Source organism: Podarcis muralis, chromosome 16 (assembly GCF_964188315.1).
Source record: "Podarcis muralis chromosome 16, rPodMur119.hap1.1, whole genome shotgun sequence".
Classification (NCBI taxonomy): Eukaryota; Metazoa; Chordata; class Lepidosauria; order Squamata; family Lacertidae; genus Podarcis; species Podarcis muralis.
This window is the reverse complement of record NC_135670.1, coordinates 34,763,554-34,775,197: the sequence shown is the minus strand read 5'-3', so window position 1 is coordinate 34,775,197 and position 11,644 is coordinate 34,763,554. Positions and strand designations below refer to the sequence as shown.

The window sequence follows — 11,644 nt, the reverse complement described above, 5'->3', positions numbered from 1 at the left end:
TCTGTGGAAAAGACGGAGGGAGGAGGGGAAAGAAGAGGGAGGGGACAGAAGGAAAACAAGGCTTTCCCGCCACCATCTCCCACTCGAGGCTCAGCGCTGGGCGGCTTGCCTACTGCGCATGCGCGCCTAGGACAAAAAAGTGTACTTCCAGGCTACGGGCGGCCTTTGAAGACGGGGCGGCGCATGCGCGCAAGCCCCACGCGCCCCATGCGCGGCGCGTTTCAACCCTCTCCCACGTGACAACGCGGCCCCGCCCACGGCGCTCTAGGCTGTTTGCGCCCCGGCGTCCGTTGCGTGCTGCCCCCGCCCCCGACGTCGCCGCGTCTCCCGCGCCGTGCGCGCGCACGCAGGCCCTCCCTCCCGCCTTTCCCAACCCACCCAGAGAGCCGAGCCCGCCTTTGCCTCGTTCTTTTTACGGCTATTTGAACCGCCGCGCTTCCGCCATCTTCTTCCTCAGCCGCCCGCCCAGTTTAAACACACACACACACGGAAAGGAAGAAAGAAACCAGAGGAGGAAGCGGCGGGAGAGAAAGAGCGGAGAGACGCATCGAGAAGGTAATGGACGGCGGTTAACGGGGTGGAGGGGAGAGAGAAAGAGATCGATGAGGAGCGAAGCGGCGGCCTCTCCAGCCGAGACGGCAAGGAGGCCTCCCCGAGGCAGCGGCCTTTGAGGCCTTCGACGCTCTCGGGCCTCCTCGCGTGGCTCTCTTGAGGGGAGAGAGGCCCAGGATTTACCTCACGCCGGCGGTGGGGGGGGGGAGGGGAGGGGGAGGGATGCGGCGACGGGGTGGGAGGGGGGGGGACGGCGGCGACGCGGACGCACGCGCCCCGTCGCGCGCCCGCGTCACAATCCCTCGCGGCCCCTTCCCCCCTCCTCGCGCCGTTAGTCGGGAGGCGAGGCGCGGAACGGCGGTTTGGAGGGGAGGCCGTTGAGGGGGAGAAAGAAAGAACCGCATTCCGCCCCCCCCTCACCGGCTCGAGGGCGCGAGTGAGTGCGCGGGGACGGGGATTCCGGGGGGGGGGAGAGATGATGGGAGGGTCGCCGCGCGGGGGGAGGGGAGAAACGAGGTAGAGCCCCCCCCCATTCCTTCCGTGTTAAATCCTTATGTGTGCATATATATGATGCACGCTGGTTTGGGAACGTAGAAAATGGAAAAAAAGGTGGAAGGCCTTGGATATGTGGTTTTTTTTTGGGGGGGGGGAGTCTTAGATTATATTCTAAAATATTGTTTCCTCTCTGCCTGCCCACGCCATTAGCAACTCTCTCTCCCCCCCCCCCAATTTAATGCAGTTTCTCAATTCTGCTGAGCCATCCTAGTGGGGGGGGGATGGGGGGGGGTGAGAGGGAGAGCATGGAGGGCGGGGAAAGAAACGCGCGCACACACACACACAAAAAACCCCCTTGGCCGCCATTTACTGCTTCCTCCCTGACCCGGATGGAGAGCGAGCCACGCGCCTTTTGGGCGGCGTGGGCAGATGAGCGCAGCACGGGAGTTCTTTTTCCTTTTTAACCTCAATCGGGCCTTTCTCTCTCAGTAGACGCAGCAGCATGGCCGCCCCGCAGGGAGAACCGCAAGTGCAGTTTAAGGTAAGGAGCGAGGCCGGGACAAGCGCACTTCCCTTCTTTTCTTGCTTTCTCTTTAAAGGAAACCACTTCTTTAAAACGACTCGTGATACTAGCTTGGGAGCTTCCTTTGTTAGGCTGATCTTAAAACCCACAAGGAGGTTCGTTAGGCTACACGTCTTGTAACCATGGTGGGCCGTTTTGTTAGGATTATTTATTTTTTTAAACCCCACTCCTCTGTTGAGAAGGCTTCTGAGAACTGCTTGCTTAAGGTCGATAAAAACAAAATGGACCTTGTAAATCTTAAAAGTCTCCTAGGTTTGTTTGGGATCAGACATGTGGGAGATGCAATTCTGCATGCTTACTTAGAAAAAGGTCCATTAAGTTCAATTGGATTTAACTCTCATTTAAGTGTCTATAGGATTGGAGGCTTGGGTGTCTGTCTTCTTTGTTTCCATAGGTTTTGATTACATTATTTATTCAAGAGAAGACTTGATGCTCATCTTTTCTGCCAGGGCTGTACAAATTACAATTTGATTAAGTTACCAATTAAAATGTGGGGACATATTTAAACAGGTAGACAGAGTTATGGATGTTTGGGACTTTTTAGATTTTTTTGCATTTTACAGTGAGCCATATACAGTAAATTGTGTTGTATGCTTTCAATAGCAATTCCTGTGCTTCCTTCAGCGCTTTTTTGTGTCATAATGTGTGACTTGTGCAATTTCTTTCTAACGTCACATGTTCAATTAAAAAAACTACTTTCCACTTACCATGCTTCCACAGCTGAGTTATTTGTAAGCCTTTAAAAGTAGAGATCTAAGGGCAGTATAGTCTCAGATGCATGAAGTACTATCTTGCCTTTTGGTTGGTTTAATAGCTCAGTCAGGGAAGTGATTGTGCAAATTTGTACAGATCACTACATTTCACATCTTGGAAAAAGTATGGACATTCAACACCTCACAAGTAGACTTTTTTCACACACCCGCCCCCCCCAAAAAAACACATTTATTCGAATGTTACAATACATTTTCAATCAATATATCCCCTTCACAGACACCTCTGTAATGATGGTGGCGTTAAAATATGCTGTTGTTCAGTAAAAGAGAAAAAGTGAGACCAGATCTCAAAGGTATCTTTTTTTGGAGATACCTTTGATTAGTCACTGATGATTTGTGAGGTGTTCTGATAAAGCAAAGTTCCAGGTGTTATTAACCCAAGCCTCTCTTGGTACAGCATTTTAGAAGTTTCCTTCCATCGTTGAGCAATAACAAGTAGACCCGAAAGGACTCTCCCTCTTCTCCCCCCAGGGCCCCCTAATTTGCTCTAGAGCAGAAGTTCCCAAATTCTGATCCACCGATACTAGTGGTCCCTGAGCTTTGTTCAGGTGTTACATGGTGTGTTTTCAAAATACAATTAAAAACCATACAACACCTAGCACAGTATGATAATTGTTACAGCAGGCAGAAGATCCTTAAGTGGTCTGCCAACACCCATAAATCAGTCACATTGGTTAAAAATTATTTAGGTTAAAATAATTTATCACCCTTTGCGGTTTTTGCAGACTCCCATAGATAGATGCTTAAAAGTGTAAATTAATTTTTATTCCTCTACTAGTCCAACTAGTTTATGCAGTATATAGGCACTAGGCTGAATGTAAGCCATGTGCATTTTCCTTTGAATTAAATCCTAGAAGTCCAGCACCTATGGTATTACCTTCCTCTTCTATCCCAGGCAATGTGCAAAAAGAACATTTTGTCATCTGTTTGGTTTTCTACTCATCTTGAAGATGGGTAGGTTATAGATTTTAAGCCTGGTTGAAGTGGCATTGGTTATGGTTATGAACATATTACATGGCAGCTACATGCCACTTACTCTGAATTAGTCCTATAAAGTCTGGTAGAATGGACATGTGCCAGTGCGTAAATGTTTTGTGGGATTAACCTATAAAGCCTTAAACGGCTCAGGACCACAATACCTCAAGGACCACATCTCCCAATAAGAACTGACCTAGACTAGGTGGCAAAGTGAGAATGGGCCTTTTCTACAGTGGTTGCCTGCTTGTGGAATGCTCTCCCAAGGAGGCTCGCTTGTTGCCTTACTTACATATCTTTAGGTACCAGATGAAAATGTGGGAACCTTTCATATGTTGTGGTCGTGCCCAGAAATATGGGACACGATCTACAAGGAAATGAAAAAATTACTAAAAATCACATTTCACAAAAAACCAGAATCATTCCTGCTTGGGATTCTAACTGACAATATCCCAAAAGAAAGATTAAAATTATTTTTTCATGCAGTGACAGCGGCTAGGGTACTAATAGCCAGGTACTGGAAGGGTGGCCATATACCAACTAGAGGAGATTGGCTACAGAAGCTGAGCGAGTACTTGGAACTTGCTAAGTTGACTGAAGCCTTAAGGAACAAGTCAAATCAAATAGTCCAGGAGGAATAGTAATGCCTAAATACCTAACTATCGAGTCAGGGTTCAACAGCCAAGATTTGGTTGTGTTTAGAATAAACCTGTAAGTAGGAAAATGTCTCCTTATACCAAGATGAGGAATATATTGAAATACTTTAGTTATAAGAAATGAACCACTGTGAGGTCGATGGAAGTCAAAAAACAAAAAGTATAATAAAAAGAGATTCACCCCATAAGGGTCAGCATCTTGATAGAGAAATGACATTCTGGGCTATTAAAGTTACCTTGTATTTTACTTACGTTCTTACTTTTTGCATTTGCTCTGTTTTCTTTGTCTTTGTCTTTGTCTTTTTTCTCTTTGTTTCGTTTCTTTTTTGTATTCAATTGAAATGTTTTTATACTTTGTTTTGTATTTGCATAACAATTCAATAAAAATATTTAAGAAAAAGAAAATGTTTTTCTTCAACCAGGCCTTTGACTGATAAAAACGATCTATGACCTTTTAAATGTGTTTGTGGAAAGGAGGTTATGGGGGGCGGTTGTTACTATGTTATGTATTTTGTGTTTTCATTTTTAATCTTTATGTTGTATACCACTCTGATCTTTGGATGAAAGGCAGTATATAAATTTAATAATGAAATGAAATAAGCTCTTGGCTGCTGTTGATGCAGTGTATTTGAGTTTTAAAGTGGTTTAATGTAAGTTAGCTATCTTAAACCCCAGTACTTAATACATTTGTTTTACATTCTTTATTTCTAGTAGCTCAAGGTGCCATATTTGGTTCCCCCTAATTACCTCCACCCACCCTCCACAACAATCCTTTGTGGAAAGTTAAGTTGTGAGAGAATTACTGGCCTAAGTTCAGCCAGTGAACTTCATGGCTATGTGGGGATTAAAACTAGAATTTCCCCAGCCCTGGCCTAAAACTCTAACCTCTATACCTGTCTAGCTGGAGAAATCCTTCCATTGTTGGTAGAAGTTAACCTAGGATGTAGTTGCAGTACAAAAGTATCTGAATTCTTTAAATTTGTGTTTCAACAGCTTGTTTTGGTTGGTGACGGTGGTACTGGTAAAACAACATTTGTAAAACGTCACTTGACTGGTGAATTTGAGAAGAAGTATGTAGGTATGTCAAATATCTTCCTTATTCTATTATGCTACTATGTTAGTGATATGTAATCTTTTACCTATGTACCTTTTACGTACGTAAAATAACTTTGGTGGCTTATTTTAGGCAAATTAGATTTCATTAAAATAAAGTGGTAATGTGTTTTTTGTAATGTACAGTGGTACCTCGGGTTACATACTCTTCAGGTTACATACGTTTCAGGTTACAGACTCCACTAACCCAGAAATATTACCTTGGGTTAAGAACTTTGCTTCAGGATGAGAATAGAAATCGTGCTCTGGTGGCGCGGCGGCATTGGGAGGCCCCATTAGCTAAAGTGGTGCTTCAGGTTAAGAACAGTTTCAGGTTAAGAACGGACCTCCAGAATGAATTAAGAACTTAACCCGAGGTACCACTGTACAAGTTTTATTTATTTATTTTTTTTGAGCATTTACAGTTGTGCGACTTAACACTATAAGTTAAGGGGGCATCTGAATTTGTAACACAATTGGATTTTTTCTCCTTTGTCAGTTGATTGATGTTGGAAGAGGGGAGGGTGGTAAGCAAAATAAATTGGTTCTACGGAAAAGAATGTACCAGATCTTGCAATGAAAAATGTGAAGTTGTAGATCAGGGGTGATGAACCTAATACTGGACTGCAAGTTGCATCAGCCCCAGCCTGGAGTTAGAGCCCAGCAACTTCTGGAGAACCTCAGGTTTCTCCATCCCTTATTTAAATGGAGGCCTTTAAAGGCAGCGTCACAGGCATCTTAGATCTTTTGTAGGCAAGATAAAAAACATCCCATTGTTTTGGGCAAGTGGTTTATGATGGTCAGTCTTATTAAACAGCTGAAGGTGAATAACTCTTACGTAAATGAAGGATCATATTTTCCTCATGTTTTGTCACACTTGGTGATAGCCTACAGGTCAATATTTCAATTAGAATATGCACTCATATTCTACACTTATACACGCAATGTTCTAACAGAGATTTTATGTAATTGCAGCTACTCTGGGTGTTGAAGTTCATCCTCTGGTGTTCCACACTAACAGAGGTCCTATTAAATTTAATGTATGGGACACAGCTGGACAGGAGAAATTTGGAGGTCTGCGAGATGGCTACTACATCCAAGGTAAGTTGTCTGCGCAGCTATTTGGACTGATCAACTGCTCAAAGCACATTTTTGCTACCTGACCAGAGTGTGAAATGTCTGTAATTTAATTGCAGCAACCTCTAGTTTTAATTTGGCTTTTTGAAGGGCATCTGCCAATGTAATCACTGGCAGCTGCTTGTGAAGGTTTGGTCTGCACCAATGTGTTATGTTTTAGATTATCACAATTGTGCAGGACTTTCGTTGTAAGACATCAGAAAGTAATTAAATCAACTTGAAGCAGAGGTTTTTTGCCATCTTCATGCTTTATTTTGAAATGTTGGGTTGTGGGCTCTTTAATCATAAAAATAAAGCTGCTAAGGTCAGTTTTTGAGGTAACACATCAGGGGTTGGTGGGTCTGTTAAAGGAGCACCTGTAAAATAGTAGATTTTGAGTTTGGATAGCTGTACATTGTGTGAGTTTGATCCCTGTTAATTAACTACAAATTGTTTCAACTTTTTAGCTCAATGTGCCATCATAATGTTTGATGTAACATCAAGAGTTACATACAAGAACGTACCCAACTGGCATAGAGATCTGGTACGGGTGTGTGAGAATATCCCCATAGTTTTGTGTGGCAACAAAGTGGATATCAAGGACAGGAAAGTCAAAGCAAAGTCGATTGTCTTTCACAGGAAGAAGAACCTGCAGGTAAGATAAAGTTCTCCTGCTAAAGATAATAGTTAAGATGGGAAGACAAAAGCAGTAGGGTGGTGTGTCAGTTGTTTTGGGAAGAAGGAGCCACGTCCTCTGTAATTTTGGTTTCTTAGTTCACATTACATTTCTCAGCTGCTTGCTTTAGAAAAATTTAGATAATGAAGTCTACTTCTAAATTCCTTCTGATGATTAGTATGTAAAAGGCTATGTTAAAGGAAGGTTCATTGGAAGATCATTCTACTTTTGTCAACTAGTTGCATCAAGGACATCTCAAGACAGATACGACTAGAGGGGCACAGAAAATCATTGGGACTATAAGCATTGTACCATACTTGAATGTCTACAAGAGGGCTCCAATATTCAGAATGGGATTAAGTGGTAATTAGGACTGGGCTATGTCAGCTTTTCAGCGTCGTGATGTATCGCCAGTCAAACATTACGATACAGTGATACATTGCCATGTTGAAAAGCAGAGGGATGAACAAGCTACGGCCTATGTGTGCCACAGGTGCTGGCAGGCAGGCACATCCACGATACACCGCCAGGTGAAAGTGCCATCACACTCTGGCCCTCAAACCCAGGCCTAGTGGTGGTAGTGCACAAGTCTTCTGAGGTTCTATGCAATGTTAATTTTCCACCTTGTAGTGGGAGAGAAATCATTGGGCTTATTTGCCCATTGAGGAAAACTCTTCATGAATCTGCAGGGCTTGTGCCACGGTTAAACAGTATGTGCTGTAAGCTGCTGCAAGACTTTGTTTTTGCAACAACATATGGACACTGATTGCCCTCTGGTTTGTTTCTAAATGCACAATCTCTCTTTTCCTCCAGTACTACGATATTTCAGCCAAGAGTAACTATAATTTTGAGAAACCCTTTCTTTGGCTGGCAAGAAAGCTAATTGGAGATCCCAACTTGGAATTCGTTGCCATGCCTGCTCTTGCACCACCAGAGGTCGTTATGGATCCAGCATTGGCAGCACAGTATGAGCAAGATTTACAGGTAAATGAGCTCATAAAAGGACTTGAGATCTGCTTGTTGTTGCCATTGTTGTTGCCATTGACTTTAGAATGTTACTAAACTTGTTTTCCCTCTCCCCCCATTCCAGATTGCTCAGACCACTGCACTGCCAGATGAAGATGATGATCTGTGAGGGAGTGAAGCTGGAGCCCAGCGTCAGAAGTCTAGTTTTATAGGCAACTGTCCTGTGATGTCAGTGGTGCAGCGTGTTTGCCACTTTATTATTCTAGCTGAGCAGAACATGTGCTTTAATCTTTGAAATGCTGAAAGAGAGAATGGGCTTTGGAGTGAATGTGGCAGTTAAAAAAAATTCCTTCATTTTGGACCTGCATATTTAGCTGTTTTGGACTGCAATTTACTCCCCATTTTGAGTTTCGAATCTGACTGCTGCAGTCGCATCACAGTATTCAGTGGTAAATCTTGTTTGTTACTGTCATTCCCATTCCTTTTTCTTTAGACCATAATAAAGTTGTATTTCAAATATCCAAGCAAGTGACTCTTCATGAATTTAAGAATAGTTATTCAGAGTCCTCAAAGCTTCAACCAAATTGGGGCAGAGTATAAACACGTTTAACCCTAAACAGGTCAAGTGCTCTGGCTTGCAGTCAGAGTAAATTCACATTCTGGAAAAGCTGCCGTACTTGGATTTAAGACTATTGGATTGTGTTGGGGTTGATTTGAAATTGCAGCATTGGGCCTAATCAGTTAGGTCTGCCTTTTGGAGATTTGTCCATAGCACTGTAAAGGCATGCAGTAGGAAACCGTTTCATCACTGGGCTGCAGATAGGCAATACTGTACTATATCTTTGAAGCAGCACTTTGTAGCAAATTAACTGAAAGCAAGTTTTATGGGACTTTATTCTTAAATTACCAGTTCACTTTCCTTTGTACAAGTTAGGAGAGAGTAGCCAAATAAAGTGTAATACTAAAGCATTATAAAGTGCTGTACATGTTAACCAGTTGTGTAGTGTGTGGGCAGTTTTCATTCTTGTGTGCTGGGAAGGTGGGGTGGTAACAATTTACTCCGCCACAGTGTATATGGAAGCTTCTAAGTGCCTATGGAAGTTTGCTTTCCAGGTCATAGAGTTGCACCAGGTGAGCAAAGGGCTTACCTCTCTAGCATTGCACTTCTAAATAAAATTCCACCCTGCATAGAAGCTATTCACAATTTTTCAAATGCCCATGGTGTTTTGCTAGCTACTTGGTTTCTATGCTGGTGAGGCTGGGCCCAAAGCAAGAAAAATCATGGGAAGGAGAAACGCTGGAAAAAGGAAACACCAGTGTTTAGGCTCTTAAATTTTTATAAACCATGTCATGAGAGAGATCCCATATTGGCAATAAATACAGTAAAAGGAGAGCATGTAGAACGAACACTGCAACAAAGAGTTTCAGAAGACTAAATACTCTGGCTGTATGTTAATGTGATTCCAAAGTACATGGTGTAGTTAATTTCAGTTCTTGAGCTAGGGAATTTCAACAGGAAGTATTCAACTAACCTGCCTTATTAGAAGTAGATCCATTGAAATTAATGGACCCATCTTAGTCATGTTGAGTAATTATAGAGTGGCTCTATTCTTGCATCTCAGCCATACTCTGTTCCCACAATTGGTGTGGTGCATGGTTTTAGTGCTATTGTTGCTACTAAACTATAACCTTCCAAGCTGCCAAAATCGTATCTCCACACAATCTTAGAATGTATGTATGACCCAGATCCTAAGAAATTCAACTTAAAACACATCTATTGAAATATAGTGAAAGAAATTGTAATTAAATCCTTGGACTTAAACAAATGAGGAAGTCTTCTTTCTGGCTTGCATCCTTTGATAAGATAACAAAAATACCGGGATGCTAGGGGCTGTGCCTCTGCTTGCCACCCCCTACCAATCCCTCCATATTAACCCACTAGATCTTTCCCTTCCCACTCCATGCAACTACTTTCGCTTTTTACCTCCCCAACTCCCATTTCTGAAACTTCTGTTTCACAGCCCCACTGCAGCTGGTTTAAGCACCTCCCCTATGTCACAACTCTCCTTTTGTGCACCCCTTGGCACACAAACAACCTATATTGGTAACCTGCATCTTCCTGATCCAACATGTTGCAACTGCTAAGCACCCTTTTCACCTGCCCAATTAGTGAAGCCACTTCTCCTGTTCACACCCTTTTAACGCCCTTGCTCTCAATTCCATTCCCAAGCTATTTTGCAAACCCCTTTGCAGTCCCATTTTCACTTTGCCCCCCTTTCCCCCTCTACCCTTCTGCTTCAATTTTCCCTTGCACATAGGTCACCACCATTTACATGCCTTACCCTATTCTGCAGCCCCCTTTGCTCACCCCTCCCCATGCTGCTATATGTATCTTTAAGATGACTAGACTTAAGAGCAGGCCTGTCTGCTTGTTCAGCTAGAGAAGGTTGAAGTTCAGTAGGTGAATGTACTTACATGACTGTTTGCTTGTGAATAAAGCATACTTTCTAAAGTTCTTCGAATTAGGAACTTCATGTTGAAGGCAACACATGGTGTATCAGAAACGAAATACAATGTGGGATGGTACTGTAATTTCTTTTGGGGGAGGTGCATATATACTCACAGCTTCAAGCCCCTCCCATATTCTTTCAGCTCTCTGGACCTGCCTCATATTCTCATAGTTCTGGGTCTTGCCTAATTCAAACCTCCGCTCTTGTTGAAAGCTGCCATTTCAGAATCTTCTCCTTCCCTGCCCTGGCTTCCTGCAAAAGATACGGCACTACAAATCCTCCAACGGTGACTGTTCAATGACAGCCTTAGGTTTTTGTGTATATAGGGGGAAAGTGCCCATTGTAGTTTAATGGTATATCAAAAAGACTGCAAGCCTTAAAAGTGGACATACAATAATAAAACCAGGAAAATGTGAAGGACTGTCACATTTCTTTGGCATGAACTTTTGTAAGCTATGAAGTGAAGGTGTACTGTCTGTGGGTTTGCAGAGAGAAATGTAAACATTGGTGTTAAATGGTAATGAAACAATTATAATTAAAGTTTAGGTTAGGCAAAATTAAGCCTAGTGCCAATTCATAACGGCAGTAATTTGTGTTAAAAGTGAAAGTACATTGTGATAGTACCCGCAGCGGAAGAGAGAAGACATTCTACCTTTCCCAGGCTTGTCCCAGACAGGCATGTGATTTACAACAATCTCATCTGCAGCATCAGAGGAGTGAAATTGCTAACAACTCAATCCAGAATTGCCAGTTACTAGGGGTAGGAAAATGAGGTGCAAAATTGTAAACTTTTTTTTGGCAGGGAGGAGGTAGTCCAATGTAGCAGCTTGGAGTGAAAAGATTAATCCCAGATCAGGAAGCTTAAAGATGACTATATTTCTACTAAAAAATGGCCTCAGTGTTTATATTAAATATGCAATGGAACACTGACGGAAACCAGATTGCATGGAAGCACCGTTTACTGTGGTCTAAACCACTGAGCCTCTTGGGCTTGCTGATTGGAAGGTCGGCGGTTCAAATCTCTGTGACAGGGTGAGCTCCCGTTGCTCTGTCCCAGCTCCTGCCAACCTAGCAGTTCAAAAGCACACCAGTGCAAGTAGATAAATAGGTACTGCTGCAGCAGGAAGGTAAACGGCGTTTCTGTATGCTCTGGTTTCCGCCACGGTATTCCTTTGCACCAGAAGTGATATAGTCATGCTGGCCACATGACCCGGAAAGCTGTTTGTGGACAAACACCAGCTCCCTCAGCC

General features: G+C 43.2%; 1 protein-coding gene across 4 annotated transcripts; it reads left to right on the top strand.

Annotated features, from left to right (window-relative positions):
- The first annotated feature begins 357 nt into the window (after positions 1–357).
- RAN (RAN, member RAS oncogene family) lies at positions 358–8,408 on the top strand. Of its 4 annotated transcripts, none has more exons than XM_028709652.2 (7): positions 358–555; positions 1,540–1,588; positions 5,028–5,112; positions 6,102–6,227; positions 6,710–6,897; positions 7,732–7,902; positions 8,009–8,408. In XM_028709652.2, the coding sequence occupies exons 2-7, from the start codon at positions 1,550–1,552 to the stop codon at positions 8,051–8,053; spliced, it is 654 nt and encodes a 217-aa protein (XP_028565485.1). In that variant the 5' UTR covers positions 358–555; positions 1,540–1,549; the 3' UTR covers positions 8,054–8,408. The 4 variants fall into 4 exon arrangements, with proteins under 4 accessions (XP_028565485.1, XP_028565488.1, XP_028565486.1 ...); XM_028709655.2 differs by having other exon boundaries at positions 359–555; positions 1,537–1,588; XM_028709653.2 differs by lacking the exon at positions 358–555 and adding an exon at positions 861–988 and having other exon boundaries at positions 1,537–1,588.
- Positions 8,409–11,644: the final 3,236 nt, after the last annotated feature.